General features: G+C 36.7%; 1 protein-coding gene across 1 annotated transcript in view; it reads left to right on the forward strand.

The window, feature by feature from the left end:
* The window catches only part of LOC139714492 (ATP-binding cassette sub-family F member 1-like), a 28,270-nt gene extending 15,630 nt beyond the window's left edge, over positions 1-12,640 (forward strand). The window contains exons 15-28 of the mRNA XM_071626194.1: positions 624-689; positions 1,199-1,281; positions 2,058-2,141; positions 3,195-3,283; positions 4,028-4,063; positions 4,877-4,938; positions 5,678-5,728; positions 7,933-8,107; positions 8,455-8,529; positions 9,448-9,518; positions 10,353-10,457; positions 11,049-11,210; positions 11,945-12,017; positions 12,480-12,640. Coding sequence (XP_071482295.1) covers positions 624-689; positions 1,199-1,281; positions 2,058-2,141; positions 3,195-3,283; positions 4,028-4,063; positions 4,877-4,938; positions 5,678-5,728; positions 7,933-8,107; positions 8,455-8,529; positions 9,448-9,518; positions 10,353-10,457; positions 11,049-11,210; positions 11,945-12,017; positions 12,480-12,640 — 1,293 coding nt within the window. The remainder of the gene's footprint in view (positions 1-623; positions 690-1,198; positions 1,282-2,057; positions 2,142-3,194; positions 3,284-4,027; positions 4,064-4,876; positions 4,939-5,677; positions 5,729-7,932; positions 8,108-8,454; positions 8,530-9,447; positions 9,519-10,352; positions 10,458-11,048; positions 11,211-11,944; positions 12,018-12,479) is intronic.
* The last annotated feature ends 5,023 nt before the right edge of the window (positions 12,641-17,663 follow it).

Raw genomic sequence — 17,663 nt, forward strand, 5'->3', positions numbered from 1 at the left:
CTAGTGGCAATCACCTGATGAAGTTATGTTTTTCCTGGTGTAGGTTTGTTTGTTGAAAGCAATATAACTCAATATGTTATGAACAGATTGTAATAAAATTTATCATGTGTTGTGGTAAAAGCTGAGGTGATTTGTTTTGGGGAGTGATCTAGATTGTGACCAGAATCCAGTTTGTTTGTTTGTTTGTTTGTTTGTTTGTTTGTTTGTTTGTTTGTTTGTTAAGATGCATACACAATTCTATATCTGACCCTAAGACCTGTGTGGAGGCTTGTGCTCTCGGAGTGCTATAGTTTAGAGAAACATGTTTTACAAAATGTTCTCTGTCATTGATAATTTACAGGCCTAAACTGTACATTCAGTGTGGATTTTTCCCCTGCAAGCCAGAAACACTAGAACAGTAGTACCTCTCAGTGTGATTTCTCAGTCTGGTATATGTTGAAAGATATTTGGTTCAGACCAGGGAATATCAGTCAGAGTTTAACAAATGTAATGTCTGTTCATTCTGTTGGCAATGTATCATCACTTTTGATATAATTTGTAGTCAAGACCAAGCTCATTTCCCTTGTTCACTAACCATGACTGCATGACCTTTGACCTTCTCTATCTTTTCTCTTCTCACCAAGGTGTATGAAGAGATGGAGGTGATTGGAGTAGCTTCAGCTGAAGCTCGTGTGAGGAGAATCTTAGCGGTAAGTCTCCTCTTAGATGGCACACAAGTCTTGAGCACTCTGCAGATGGCATGTAGATACAATCAGACATTTCATTTTTTTTCATAGCATCACAGTCTAATTTGATATACTGTATATTAGGATTGAAATTCACGTGATATCATAATTTTGGTCTTTAATTAATGGTCATTGCATTGGTTAAATCAACTCTCCCAGTGTGTAGAAGACCTGTTGCAACTTAAACATAGTTCAAACCTGATACAGAAATGACTTTACTCTTGTACAGAGATTCAGTCAAATTCTATGTAGTCTGGATCTAAGTCTAGATACATGTAGCTCTTACAAAAGATGCAGGAGATTCAGGGTGAAGCAGTGAATATTAATTGCTCCAACCAAGGAACGACAGTGAGATGGAGACATGGAGGGAGTCAAATTAGACTTTGATCAAGAATGTCATTCATTCTCTGTCACTCTCAAACTTGCCTTTTTCTCACTTGATTGTAATGCATGTTTTCTAATGCCATGAAAAGGGTCTACAATTCACACCAGACATGCAGATGAAGGCAACACAGGACTTTTCAGGAGGATGGAGAATGCGTGTGTCTCTAGCGAGGTGAGAATTTCATGATATGAGTAGGTGTGAACACACATACTGAAGAGTGTGGTCCTTATAAAACTACGCAGTTCTAGCATGGCAAGAAAGAAAACAGACATGAGTATGAGTAAAACCAGTTTGAATCTATCAGCGGGGGGGGGGGGGGGGGGGGGGGGGGGGGCTGGCTCTATCATCTACCTAAACACACTGGCCCAGTTAGGCTTAAGTGTTGAGAAGAAGGTATTGTAGCATGTTGGAGCAAACAGGAACTTTGATGAATTGAAATCGACAACCCTAATAATCCTAAAATTGGCCCCATATTTAGGGATGAAGGTGAGAATATACTTTCTCCTGCCCATCACAAAGACACACATGCCCCAAAGACTTAAGTTCATTTCAGTATGTTACATGAAGTCATGTGACAAGAAAGAATTGATGAGGAAATATTAGGGTATTTTGAGAACAGTAGTTGTTTTTTAGAGATTCTTATAATACTGTTAAAAGGAAATTACGGAACATGTTTGATGTACTGTATGATACAGTGATGGTACAGTCGGTCATTATTGTAATTAATGAAATGAGGAATCCATGTGTTGAGCCTAAACCCGTTGAGGACGGTTTGATTTTGCTACAACATGCATTCCCCATAGACACTTGCCCAAGTATGCACTGGGCTCGTCCTCGGTGGGTTAAGCCAAAGGTGGTAACACTAAAGCAGATCAGACAATCACAGAAAGCTTTCTGTAGAAGTCAATGACTTCATGTTGTTTTATACTTTCATTTCTCTGCCGTAGAGCACTGTTCATGGAACCAACTCTCCTCCTGCTAGATGAACCCACAAATCATTTAGACCTCAATGCTGTCATCTGGCTCAACAAGTAAGTAAGAAAGTTTTTCTTTTGATTGCTGAAGGCAGCACCCTGTCACTGTGAAGGCATGTTTGCCCTGACAAACGAGTCTTCAGTGAATGCAGTGAAACAGAAGTAGCACCTTGGTGAAAGTTTGAAAGAAATTGAGATGTTTGTTGCAAAACATGTTTACTGCTGGAATGTCTTTCTGTCAATCAACATGGAGTTCTTTGACTAGTTCAAACTAGTCATACAATCACAAAAATTGTTGGAAGGTTTGCATATTCTCACTGTGTTCATTTTAATAACATTTTCCTAATTACTCTACTCAAGATATATTTAGGACCATAGTCATTTAGGGCCATAGTGATTTTGATTGCTTTTATCCAACCTGGCAACGTAGGGAAGCGCACCAGAGAAATCCTGACATCTTGTATCCTTATATTTTGCTTGATATGTTTGTTTATCTGTTATCACTAGCATTGTCTCGCAAATGCCAAATAAATAGTTATGATAATAATACGTCACTGTTCAGGCAGCTAGGCGAGTCGTTAGATAAGTGAAAAATGAAAATATTGGAGTTCCTCTATGCATAAAACAACCAATGAGTATGCTGAAGGGAAATCATACCTTCATTTGGATTTGATGCTTTGATCACCTACAAAAGGCCACATTCCATGATAAATCCTCACTCACTCAAGCTGAGCCCTATCAAAAGCAAAATATTTGCCTTCTTTATGCTGTCAGTGTGTTGTAAAAATTCACCCAATTTTGGAACATTGGAGTATATTTAATTGTAGGTCTTCATTGATCTAACTTTGCAGTGATTCTTCAATCTAAAGATGTGACTGTTCATCGCCTGTACCTAAAGAGAACATGTTTTGAAGAAAGTCAGCAAATTGGCTGACACTGTCGAAGCAGAGTAAAAAATTCAACCAAAGTGGACGAAGGGTGGTTTGTTAAAAGTTTGGATTTTTATCAATCAAAACCGAATGCACTCATTACTGTCAAAATATCAAAAAGACAAGATTTTGGCAATTTGATCCTAACTAGTTTGGCATCCACATGTGTTTGTCAATACAGCTACCTTCAGTCATGGAAAAAGACTCTTCTCATAGTCTCCCACGACCAGCAGTTTCTTGATGACGTATGCACAGATATCATCCATCTTGGTAAGCAGAAAACAGCTGCTGTTTTACTATCATAATACTTTTTAGAGGTGAAGATGACAATTCATTTATACAAAATTTCAGACTGAGTGAAAAGTAATAATGGTCAAATTTTTAGATTTTCGACAACCATTTACCGTTTTTGCCAGTACGTGTATATCCATATTCCTGTGTATTTGTTTGCATAGCATGCAATGCGAAAGTTAATGTTCCATACTACACGTAATTGTAATTCTGAATTCTTATACTATAATGTTTATATTCATAAGGGAAGTATGAGAAATGGTTTCTGTCAATGATGACCTGTAGTAAATCAATCACATTCACTCTTGTTTGCTGTCTATATTCTATTTCAGTGAAAAATGAAGTATGAAAAACATCCCAGTTTTTTTCCAGCTTTGGTAATAATGACCATGCTGATGAATTATTTGTAGTGTGTCGAGTCTTTAACGAGTCTTTAATATCAAATTTGACACACATAGCTGAGGATGTAGAAAATTAGGATGACACCTACATTGTATGCATACATCTTGACATGCCACAACAAAGTTCAAATAAACAAATAGAACTATCTGTTCCATGCCCTGCCAAATGTTCTTCGATGGAGTGCTGTACAGAAAGGCTGTGAGGACAAGATACCAGTGCACTGCTCATAGCTGATGAGACATGGAGAATAGATTAATGAATGTGAACACTCATCTGATATTTTATCATTTTACCTCTTTCTTGTTATCACCATCCCTACAGATATGCAGAAGTTATTCTACTACAAGGGAAATTACAGTGAGTATTGTGTTGATTTTATGTTGACATCTGGGTGTTTCACTCACCACACAATACACAATACTCCCTGATATCGCACTAATGTGTTGTTCATTAAGAACTAGAGAGCAAATATTATTCTCTGACAACTATTCCCATTTGATGAGATCATTCTTATTCTTAGAAAAGTGGAAGCTTTGTTCAGCCATGAGTTTTCTTTTGGGGGAATATCTGTTAGCAGGCAATGGAAATTCCTGTCTAGTTTTCATTGCCATTTTTGCTGTTTGTTTCACCAGGCAGGTATGATACACAGGTGTAGTTATTGTTCATGGAAAACTAAGTGAATATTGAATCAAGAATTACAGGGCGTAGTATGTGTTTATCATATCAGGTAAAGTTTATTTGAATCCCTTTTTCATCCATTAGTTACTCAAGTCACATGGAGCAAACTTATGAATAAAAAGGTCTGATGAATCATTTACACTGTTGTAAAGTGGATCTCATGGAAGCTGCAGGCAGTATTGACTCTAAGAGTACACACAGCCAATCAACATTTCATGACATTGCAATTCATTATTTCCCAGCAGAAGAAAAATTTCTGCAACCATTTGAGTACCTTGTAATAACGATAGCACACAACAGTAGTTGCAAAGTAATTTGAGAAACTTTGAAATGCAGTGTAGGTGACTGATGAATATGGATTACTATAATTATGATACTACATGTGGGATGGTTATAAGAATAGTCTCTGATGTGTATACTTCTAGGTTTGCTACAGCTCCTCTGCAGTTTGTATTTATCCATTTCTCTCTGTCTTTTGTGTCTATTTTGCAGATACATTCAAGAAAATGCTTGGCCAGAAAAGGAAAGAGCAGCTAAAGGAGTATGAGAAACAGGTGCATTATTTCATATTATTTACCTTATCCGAAGAATCCTTGATTCTGATTCATCCAAGTTGCAGTAAATTGCTTTGGCTACTGTAAAAGTGGAAATTTTCGCAGTGTGGAAATTTGCATGCATTTCGCTCAATCAGACGCTAGCGCGAATATAAAAGCACATTGATATTTTTGCATGCCATACTCGGTGTATGTTCCAGTATTTCATGTCCTGATTCCGCGGAATTTAAAACACACGAAATCCATCTTACCCGGCCGAGTGCAAAAAATTACTCACACGAAAATATCCACTTTTACATTATTCTGCCCAGCAGTCAGTGGTTTTTCAAGATGCGTGTATCTATATTTGCACATTTTTGCTCATTGTAAATTGTGCTTGTATCTATATTTGTGCATCGTAAAATGATACTTTGTCATTCTGCTTTCTCTGACCGGTACCAAGACAACTTCATTTCAATGCCTTAATTTAGCATAAATATCTGAAAATTCAGTGGGATGTGGCATATTAAACAAATATCAACTGCTTTCTTTGGGGTTATGGTTAAAACTATTTCCCCTCTGGCCAGAGTTTGAACCATGTCCCTCAAAGCACTCAGTATTTGAAGACTACTGGTTAAATGTACATATAGCATTTTTTTTTTTTATTCATGAATATGCATGATTTCTTCTAGTTTCTCTACCTTGTTTTCATATTGTATACAATTTATTTGTTTGGTTTTTTTTTTGGTTTGCCTTACAGGAGAAGAGGATAAAGAGCTTAAAGAGTCAAGGCAAATCAAAGAAAGCTGCAGTAAGTCTCTTTTACCTCTTACAATATTCAAGTACAATACACTTTGATAACTACTTGTACTTACTTAGGAGGGTATGAGTATGTTTTCTATTTCTTCTGATTTTGTGTAGGGTTTTTTATGCCTCCGCCACGATATGTTTTCGGGTTGTCCGTCCTTCCGTCCATCTGTCCTTCCGTCCATCCTTCCGTTAGTAATCAATTTTATGGATAGTGTGAATAAAAAATGGTTTCAGGTATCCTAATGAAGCTTGGCATGTGTGTGTATGAGTGGGCGAAGTTGTGCCTATCAACTTTTGGGTGCACATGCTCAAGGTCAAAGGTCAAAAGGTCAAGGTCAAATACCATAAATCTCAATATTTCCCCCATATCTATGCAATGCCTGAAGGTATTTTCTTGAAACTTAGTGTATACATGCACTACCAAATAAAGATTCTCCAGAGAGAGTTTGGGATCATGAGGTCAAAGGTCAAGTGAAAATGTTAATATTTAACTTTTTTTCTCCATATCTCACAAATATTTCAAGGTATCTTCATGGACCTTAGTACGTATGCATGTGATGCATCACGCGTTACCCCGGAGTACCGTAGTACCCCATGTTACCGCGTTGTGTAGCGCCACCTCACGTCCACTCGAGGACAGCCGCAGAGGAATGCATGCACTGTGTGTGCGTGTACATAGTCACTCCCATGCCACTGCATGTTATACGATGCATGCATGGCACGCTGTGCTACCAATAGCGTGTGCTTCAGTGCACTGCAGTGTAGTGGCTAGCGCCGCTAGCTCCAGCACCAAAATAATTTCCACATTTTGGCAACCCGGGGTACAACCTTTTTAAAAGTATAAATAATTCAAAAAAATGGCTGATTTTCATTTGATACCCTGGGATACCATTTATGTCATCATGTACTGACTGGCAGGGATCAGCTAGGGAATTTAGGGGACAGGGGTTAAAGGTCAGGGGTCAAAGGTCAAGGTCAACTTGTCAAAATGTTACTATTTCCCTCTTATCTGTGCAATGCCTGCAGGATTTGTCTTGAAACTTAGTGTATGCATGTATTATCCAATACATATTTTTCTTGGAAGTTTCTTGTCAAAAGGTCAAAGGTCAGGGTGAAAGTGCTAAATTTCACTTCTCTAAACTTATAAAAGGGTTGAAAATCGGGTACAAATCCTCAAATCCTCAAATACCTGCACACTTAGACAATATAGCCATTCATCCAATTAAACCTAGTTCAAGGAAAGTGAACATTCAACACATTTGTAACAAACCTGTCATTTTAATATTTTGCCAATTATTTGAAACTGTCATCACACATTGTCAAGACATTGTACTATAGACCTATTAGGAGAACCATGCATTATGGCGGAGGCATACCATATGGCGACATTTTTAGTTTCCAAATTGCATGGTTGAATGCCATACTTAGCTTGAATACATGCATTAATGCAGTCAGAATGTTTTTCAAGAAAATGCTGCCAATTCTTCTTTATGTCTGATTGTCCATATTATATGTGAAGTGTTTCTAGTGATATTCTATATCCTAAAAGAACACTAATGCAAAGTACCTACACATGGATGTAATTATCCATGTATGACCAACTGTTAATTGAAAAAAAGGAAGTATGGAGTCAATTAGACTGAAGCAGTCAATTTGCAGACAAACAGAGGTGATTGGGATAAAAATTGCATTCAAGGAAGGAATGACATAAAAATGAAGGCTGATAGGAAAGTACAGTGTGAAATATAATGCATTGGAATTGTCAGGCCTAGAAGTGACTTTCTCGCGATGCATCCTTCCATTCAGAGAAAGGTAATTGATAAGATAGAAAGCTCACTCCAGGGCTATGGGTTTCAAATATCTGTCAATATGAATTCAAGAAAGTGGTCTTTTTTTATGGGGATAACCAGACTGAATTTTATTGTGCAAAAGAGTATTGATAAAGACATGAATGGCGTGACAATGGAAAAAAAGAAAGGTCTTATGCAGGGCTCCACACTAACCCATTCTTTCTACCGGTCCGACCTGTCCGTCGGACCAGCAGGTACCCAGTTTTTCCATTTTTTATTGGTCCATTTCTGAAAAAGTTACTGGTCCAACAGTGATTTTTACTGGTCCTGGACATTCGGACCAGTGCCAGTGTGCAGCCTTGTCTTATGAAATCAAACTAACATTATTTCATCCTCTGTTTGGATGAATGAGTAGGAGAAGGAGACACAGTCAGCACAAAAGAAGAAGAATGAGAAGGGGAAGAGGAAAGGAGACCCTACAGAGGAAGACATGGAACCTCAGGAGCTGCTGAAAAGACCCAAGGAGTATGTGGTCAAGTTCACCTTTCCTGACCCTCCACCGTTGAATCCTCCTATCCTGGGCATGTATGGTGAGTCCCAGTCAGCTACACCTCTCCCTTTTTCTCTTGTCAGTCTCTGCTCATACACAGTGTCTTTGATTCTGAATGAAAGACTTATTTTTATGAAACAATCATTTCATGTTTACCTCTTGTTGGAAAATCTTCAGCAGAAAGCCCCTTTGGTGTTCAAAATATTTTATAAATTTCCTGTAATTGCCCTTTTAGTCTTTCAATCTATAATGAGAGAGAAACTTAATTTATTTGTCTGAGATATACATGATTAATGACTGCATGATATTTATAGACATCTGTGCAAAGTTTCCCTAAAAATTTTTTAAAATTTTTAAAAATAATTCAATGTTTGTTTTCCCCCTCAGGTACGGACTTTGGGTACCCTGGTCAGAAGAAACTCTTCATTAATTGTGATTTTGGTATCGACATGTCATCGAGAGGTAAGGAATTTCACTTTTTTTATATGAATATGATTTAAGATCAGTGTCTTCATCATTTTCAAGCTGTGTAATAGAAAGCTTGTCAGCAGAAGACAGTCATCATTGAAAAAGTTACATGTTGCCATTACAACTGTACTTTGCAAAAATTCTAAATAAGTTAGAAATATAATATTATGCCACTTTTAGTATGCTTTTTCCCCTACTTTTCTGTCAACGTGTAGTTTAGAAGTCGTGAACAAACATTTTCTTATGAGCTTCTTCAAGAAGAACTTACTTCAAGTTATGACTGTGACTGGGTTGTTTGTTGGCATTTAAAGCCTTGACATAATGAAAGATATGGTTAGTATAGGGAAACAGTCTCCGTAAAAGAAACAAAAATCTTGTGTGTTGTCAAAAAGCCTCATAGAAAACATTGTAGAACCGATAATGTGTAGGTAACCGTAGATTCAAACTTTAGGAAAGGTATTTAATTCACACTGTAATGAAGTGAGAGAAATGATCATATTCAGGTACCACTCTTAGTAGGGTTGTCTCACATACTTTCCTATGTTAGTAGCTTAGCGTGTTTTATCTCCTACTAATAGTCTGCAAGGTTCTTCTGTAATATTGTTCACGTATGATTTGTCCAACATATCCTGTAATATGTTTGGATTTTGTATTTGTTGCACAATGATTCAACCATACAGATATAAAAAAGATTATGTTTAAATACATTGTTGCTTTCAAGAACTATCTTTCATTAGATATCAATTAGTCAGAATTCCCTTGGACTTCATTGTGTAAAAGCTTTATTTGCCACTCAGAAATGTGTTTTTGTAAACTTTAATTCTGGGAATTTCCTGATGTTGATTTTTTCTCTGTCTGTTTTCAAGGGGAAAAAAAAAGACTTACTCATATGTTTTTGTTCCTTCTACATAGTTGCAATAGTTGGACCCAATGGAGTTGGGAAGAGTACATTCCTGAAATTGCTCCAAGGGGAGTTATCTCCTGTAAGTACATTTTAAAGCCTTCGCTTGGAAAGTTTTCCCTCGTTCTTTTATTTGCATTGTGTCCAGCATTCAGGGACACAATTGTTTTGTTTTGTTTTGTTTTTGGAGTTTTGCATCAAGATTTAGGCACTACAAAGACCAGAGACAAACTTTAAAATGGATAAAATGTGTGCTAGATTTGGAGTTGACAATTTTAGCATCATTGCTACTAATGGTGATTGTCCCGAGGCTTAAGAAAGAATTCTCATCAGAATCATTATCAAGGTTTATTTGTTTTGTATCCTATAGTCGCTCAAGTGAGTAAGGACTATGAATTGATTCCTTGGTGTTTGATTGCATTCTCAAAAAATATATTTGTTTTTGTGCATATGCAAAAGTATGTGTTTTGTGAATGAGCATCCCAAGCAAAACATGCAGATTGATGATCATTAACTGAGCAGTTAACAAAGTTGTGGTTGACAATTGCCCCTTTTAAGTATAAATCAACATATTTTCCTCTTGTGAAGTTGGTTGAATGCTCTCATTTTCATGTATATGGTCTTAATGATAAAGTGGAATGTGCCTTGACTGTCTACTGTTCAAGGTTTTGTTGGTAAAAGTGTTATCCCTTCCTCATATTGAGCATGTAACAATCTCTTTATTGTGGTGAACAATACAATGCTGCTCTAAGCAGATATATTACAAACAAAAAATTGTAAAGGAGGAAGGGTTAGTAGACCCAGTCTGGTGTCTGTTTGTGGTCATGTAGAATAAAAGTTGTGAAATGCACTGCCGCTGTCCAAGTCGTACATGTGATGAATAATATTTTTATTTTATATTTTATATTTGTAACAGCTGAAAGGAGAAATCAGGAAAAATCACAGGTTACGGATAGGATCCTACAGTCAACATTCAGCTGACCAGCTAACAATGGATGTGAGCCCAGTGGAATATCTTCAGGTAAAAGAGACCTTAAGATTGGTATACCAGTGTTACATCTAGTCAGTTCTTTCAAATTGCAGTTTAGATGAGCTCGTAGAACATTGAAAGGGTTGAAGGAGATTGCAAAATGTTATCTTTTCAGCGTGATTTGATGGCATGCAAGCCAAGTCTTGGAACATGATATTTCATATGAAGTGCTTTTCTTGGGAGGTATGCATTATATTCTTCAAACATCACAAAGGTATTCATGATCTTCCATATCCTGCTGTGATTATCATTTAATTAGACGCCCACCAAAGCCCCTCAACTCACATCACAACAGTCTTTATCTCTCATTAGTACTTCTACACCGCATCGTGTTAATAAAGGCTCTGCCTCCTTTTACAGGCATGATGTTCTGTAAATTTAGATCTGATTTTCTGTTTTCTCCCTGGTCTATACACATTTTTCTATTTTCATGAATTAAAATAATCTGAAAATTTTGATTTGCATGTTTTGTTTTCTTTAACCTCAATATCATCCCTGTCTGGCAAGAAAGAAATGCAACATGAATTTTATTTTCAGTACATAAAGCCTTGCTCACATGACCGACTCTCCTCTTACATCCAGACCAAGTATAACTTACAGTACCAGGACTGCCGCAAGCTGCTGGGACGCTTTGGACTGGTCAGCCATGCCCACACCATCAAGACCAAGGACCTCTCAGGTGGTCAGAAGTCCAGGGTAGCCTTTGCTGACCTTTGCCAGAGCCAGCCTGACATTGTCATATTGGTCAGTTTGTTTGCTTGTATATCTTTGTTTATAATCTCCAGTACATTGTTGCAGAATGCTAAAGTCTTCAGCTTCATCATATCAGTTCCCAAGTTGTTTGTTTGTACAATATTAGGTATGTCTTCAACAAGAATAGGAAAATGTGGTTTTGTAATGATTTGTTTTCGTGATATTTAGTTTTTATGCAAACTTGAAGTTGTCCATGTTTGATCTTGAATATGATTTTTTGCCTTTAAAATATACTGTGTATCAGTACAGTTTTTGATACATTTAATACATTTTCTGTGTCCTGTCGTGCATTACATTCTTTATACTCTTGTATGTAGAAGTTTCCAATTTCATATTAAAGTGTCCTTGAGGTCCCTTGTGCTGACTTCAGGTTTGAAATAATTCTTTGTGGAAAAAACAACAACTGGGAAATGTCTAATCGATTAAGAAAGACATTGTTACTATGACAAAACAGTTAATCTTTGTATGTATTTCTGTGGTATATGTGATAATTGAGCATATTTATGTGTTGCACAAAGTAATTTTATGTTATTGCTTACAGTGCAATTAAAGTGTAAAAAAGACTTTTCATTTCCCTATCTGGTTTAGACACTGTAGTCTAATAAAAAGAAGAAGTTTTTATATAATGCTCTTGGCATATACAGGGGAAAAAAAGGAAATCTAACAAATTGAGTACTACAGTAGATTTCATTTGGATATACTGCTATCATGCCTTCTTGCTACAGGACGAACCAACAAACAACCTGGACATCGAGTCTATTGATGCTCTGGCTGATGCCATTAATCACTATGCTGGAGGTGAGCTTTAGTTCAAGTTATTTGAGGTGAACTGACATAGCTTTGTTGAGCCTCCTGTGTTTGTTTAATTAATAGACAGAATCTAAAATTGCATATTTGCAGTTTGAATATATGAAGACATTATAGTAGGGGATTTGTGGTAGCCCATTGTACTCGGTAATTTGATGTAAATGATCTGTAAAACTTGACTCAAATGAACTGTATTTGAACAAAGCATGACTTGGGCTTTGTATTTTGGTCGTGTCAGCAACATACATTAATAAAATTGCATTGAGAGTGTCTCAAGAAATGAAAGGAATGCAAGCCCCATAGAAGGGAGAGAGAATTTTCCATGTATACAGCTGTGGTAGGATGATGGAATTATCCTTTATCTAGTAAAATAACACTGAATGCCAGTTTGTCTGTTGCTAATCATATAATCTATGGATGGTGTCATGAATTAGTGTTATCATTGTTTGATAGGTGTCATCATCGTCTCCCATGACGCCCGCCTCATCACCGAGACAGACTGCCAGCTCTGGGTCATTGAGGACCAAACCATCAATGAGATAGACGGCGGCTTTGATGACTACAAGCAAGAACTTTTGGAGGAGCTTGGAGAAACAATGAACAAGAAGGAGTGAGACAGAAAATAATTTCTGGAGACTTTGAGAGATTGTCATCTGAATTTAAACTGGTATGACCCAACGAAACTGACACTCAGTAGCTAGACATTTTTCCTATGCAGCATCAGGCAAGTTCTGTCCTACAGTGAACCTTAAGTAACACCTTCATCAGAAGAGGTGAAGCTGTTGGAGGTAGAAGTATTTCTTACAGAATATTGTATTGTGCAAGCTGATGATATGACTGCTCAATGTTTGCATCACACAATCCTCCATCCACATATAAACCATTGACAGGCTGGCACATATACATCTCCCTGGTTAAAAACACTTGCCTTCAGCTGTTGCTATGAAGATAAAACATTGCAACCAGAAAGATTGGGTGAGTTTATGGAATCAGCTTGTTTTGCAGGTGATAAAGGGGGAAACACAGTTACAGTGGTTCCATGCCATTTATTACAAGTATCCAAACATACTTTTAACGAGTGAGCATCAGAAGCTAGTGCTGCAATATGCAAAGTCATATCCAATAGCTTCCTAACGGCGTACACATTATAGGTTAAGCCTGCAATGGCTTTATGTATCAAAAGAAGTGTCCTAATATGTGTTAAAACTGGCTTTCTCAAAAGAGCATGATATTGAACATCAACAGTCAAGAGCAGAGAACCACTTATATTATTGCATAAGAAAATATCATATTTATTGAAATGCAAGCTGTCTTCAGCTTGTTGAAATAGAAATTATGTAATATCAACGGTACATCTTGTCAGTTCAAACAAAGTTTAATAATGCTGTCAGTAAATACTCATGATATTTACAGGCAGATACAAATAGCTACTTATCATTGGCTTCATAATACTCTACATTGCTAAGTGATGGCAACTTCTATCAGTGAAGCAATATGGCAATATAAGAAGTGAAAAGGGTCATGTTTTCTCCGAATACATAATTATCAATATGCATAACAGTGGTCTAATAGACCAACAACCTCTGTATCTGATCAGAGAATCTTGTTACAATACCTGACTCAGAGTTAAACTGCAACAAGAGAAAAGTAACTGTCTTGTAGCATATGTCACTCATGTTTACAAGTTTACATTGTGGAGCCAGACATCTTATCAAAGTTTACCTCGATGAAGTTGTCTACATATCAGTGACATGTACCTGAAGATCTTTCGTTCACACTCTCTCAAACAGTTGATGAATTTTGACTCTTGCCAGGGTAGTTCCCTCTTTCAAGGCTCCTGTCTTAAATGCAGATTTAAGACATACGGGATACACACTAGAGTAGCAGAATGTCTGATTCACTGATTTTGTGAATATTATGTTTAAGCATGGACCTGTCGGGGTTTACAAAGCATTTCAATTATCTGGGGCTGAACGTCCTCGTGATTTTTTTTTTTTTCTTTTTTGATTTCGCTCAAATACTACATATGACATAGCTCATTTAGTTTTGTCATATAGAATGGCAAGCAATTTTTGAAATGTGCATTTTGTTGCTCTTTCTGAAAACTCTTCAGAATTTCCAAGGCAAGGGTGCTTTAGTATGCATGCTGTCAATTTTTGTAGGTCACTGCACTTCTTGTCGATTTAGTATGTGATTAAAACGATATTGGTGATATTAAGAGAAATGTGACAGAACAAGAGACTGAAGTAAAAACTATTCGATAAAAAAAACAGAATGAGACTGCATGATGGTACAAAGTATATGTATCAATTGAAATTTTGCTCTATTTGTCTTGCATGCTGAACCTGCTCACCAAGTACCTACATGGACTTTTCAAGAATTTGGGAAAATACAGACAAAAATGAATATGTATTATGTGAATTCCTGTTTCATGCATGTTCATAAACTGCAAATCCTTATTTCAGGAAAATTATTGAATTTTTCTGAAATATTTCTGAGATTGTGAAATTGAGCTCACAGAAGTTGTTTTTGCACATTTTTGTTTCTGTGATATGACTTTTTTCCCTTGACGTTCTCAGGGAGACAAGCAAAAACTGTGTTATTGCTGAATAACATTGATATCAGCAATTTATCTAGATCAAATCCATTACCATGCAGGTCTTGAATAGTAAGCCCACATACATTGTGTAAAATGTTTCGTACATCAGTCGACTGTGACACAACCATAGTGATGTAACTTAATAAATGCATCATAAACAGGAGAACAATTGATTTTTGTCAAGGATTTTTAATATGAAGTTTTGTTTTCACCGAGATTAGAGTGTGTGTAACTTTGATTGGCTGTACAATGTATATATGAAATAAAAAACTGGCCCGTCAGGCATGAACATTATGCACACGTACACAAACATGAACATGCATACACACACAGACATTTGTACATGGGCAAGAGGCTAGCTTGAACCTGAACTGAACCTGAATTTTCTCTTGCTTTAACAAAAACTAATAATTCATCTACTTTAAATGATGTGCAAACATTTCTGTGCATCAAGGTGTAGTTGGATCTTTTGGGTATCGCCTCATCAAATATTCCATCCTTTTGACTGTTTCTGGTACAGCACCAAGAGGTAATATGACACTATTTTCAGCTGTACCAGTCGCATCACTTTGGTCAATTTACTGAATTGGGCAAATCGAAGGCATTAATGTGGTAGATTCCTGTTGGCAATTAAAATGTGAAATCGTCCGTCAGGTAAATCTGTGGCATGGTCACAAATGGCTTCTTTGGCATTGCAATATAACAGCAAATTTGCACGTGTATTGTGATAAATCAGTAACACTATACAGTGGACTCCCATTATAACGAAGTCCTCGGGACTGGCAGTTTTCTTTTGTTATGTCAAAATTTCATTATAACCAAACAAATAAACAATAAAAATACATAGAGCCAATAATATTGCAACCTGAATTCTTACATTGTTGTAACCGAAATGTTGTTATAACTGTGTTCATTATAATGGGAGTGCACTATACAACTAGCAGTAATGTGTATTGAGTATGTGTGATGTTGCTTCCATATGGTATAGTCCCTTTGCACAGTACTTCAACTCATTTTGAAATCAAAGGGACCAAATTTTTCAAGAAAATGCAGTAATTGCTTTGTGTGTCCACCCTATATAGACACTATCATTGGACCTGCAAATGTTCCAGGATGATTCTTCAGCAGGATTTCCAGACACATCCTTCAGGCTTTTTGGTACCCATAATTTGACCATGCAAAGTCCAGAGATGGGAGTGAAAGTCAGTCTTCATCACTGGACCTCATCTCTTAACTTGACCTGTGTTACCAATGGCAATGGCTTCCTTGCTGACCGACTCCAGACAGACCTGTAGAGAGAAAAGCAAAAGGGAGATCTGTCTGTACATGTATTAAAGTGTGTTTGTAGGATGGGATGTAGAGAGAGGCTGTGACAACCAAAGGAATGTTTGTCTGTAAGTGTGTTTGTAGGATGGGATGTAGAGAGAGGCTGTGACAACCAAAGCAATGTTTGTCTGTAAGTGTGTTTGTAGGATGGGATGTAGAGAGAGGCTGTGACAACCAAAGGAATGTTTGTATGTAAGTGTGTTTGTAGGATGGGATGTAGAGAGAGGCTGTGACAACCAAGGGGATGTTTGTCTGTAAGTGTGTTTGTAGGATGGGATGTAGAGAGAGGCTGTGACAACCAAAGGAATGTTTGTCTGTAAGTGTGTTTGTAGGATGGGATGTAGAGAGAGGCTGTGACAACCAAAGGAATGTTTGTCTGTAAGTGTGTAAGCTGCAATTTTTTACCAGATTCACTTTGCTTTTCTTGTACGGCAATCAAGCTATGGAATGTGTGATAGGCTGGTGTGTGTTTTAATACAGCGTTTGTGCCATGCAATCTAAACAGCTTCAGCCACAATCAATTCACACACAGTCATATTAACACAATGTGTGTTTACTGACACTTCATGCTGCTGTCCTGTGAGATTCATAGTGCAGAACATGGCTGTATTGATATTCATAGGATTGATAGTGCAGAGAAGGGCCATATTGACATTTATGTTTGCAATCATTTCATGTGATGTCTAAGAATGAAAAAGCTGAAATAATCCACTATTGGTTTCCTTTTTTGTAGGCACTAATGACCATACTTTGTAAAAGAAAAATAAAATACAAAAGAAAAGTATTAAACTGGGATAGTAGAGTTGTCTGCTGCTTGTCAGTTATGAAATTTAACATCTCATTGATATTTTTAAATCTATCATTTATGGAAGTTTGTGTATCTTTCTGTGAAAATATTGCCATTTTTTGGTACTGCATATAATGGAGACCAACATTGGATCTAGACAACATTAAACCATGGAGTCAACTAGAAGTGATGGCAAGATACCAAACTTTGAATAAAACAAACTCATTTAAATGTAGTAAACAATACAAAAGAAAAGAAATGAATACAATTGTCATTCTTTCTGTGTTACAAATATTTTTTTTATTGTTCTTTTGTTTGTGTAGACCAACCTACAGAAGAGAAAGAGGAAAAGAAAATGAGCAGAAAGGAAATGAAGAAGAAGAAGAAACGGGTAAGAATTCACACTTCCCTTTATTCCCCCTCATTCTGGCTCTCTCTGTTTTGGTTGCTGTGAAAAGAGTATGCAATGAACATTTGAAAACACTTCAAAATATGTGCATACTTACATTTCACTTATTCCCTTTGTACAATCACAGTAAGATATCAGTGCTGTGTATTTTCAGCCACAGGTAGCACAAAATGTAAAGTCAAAATCCACCGAAAGTTATGCAAATTGATAGCATTGATTTGCTGATTCAAGTTTATACACAGAACATTATGACACTCAGTAATAGACTTTCAATCAACTACATGTAGTTACTGTAAAAGTGGAAATTTTCTCAAATTTGGCGCAACCAGAAACTGGTGCAAAAATTAAAGCATGCAAATGTTTTTGCATGCCATATGTTTCTATAGTTGATGTCTTGATTCCACTTTATTAAAAAACAAGTGAAAGTCATATACTGGCTGAGCGCCAAAGATTCCTCACACAAAAATATCCACTTTTATGATAGTTGGAATCATTCAGTAAGCATTAACTTCATTC

The sequence above is a fragment of the Diadema antillarum genome, unplaced genomic scaffold (assembly GCF_040938485.1).
Source record: "Diadema antillarum isolate AM-2024a unplaced genomic scaffold, OU_Dant_1.0 seq00002296_RagTag, whole genome shotgun sequence".
Classification (NCBI taxonomy): domain Eukaryota; kingdom Metazoa; phylum Echinodermata; class Echinoidea; order Diadematoida; family Diadematidae; genus Diadema; species Diadema antillarum.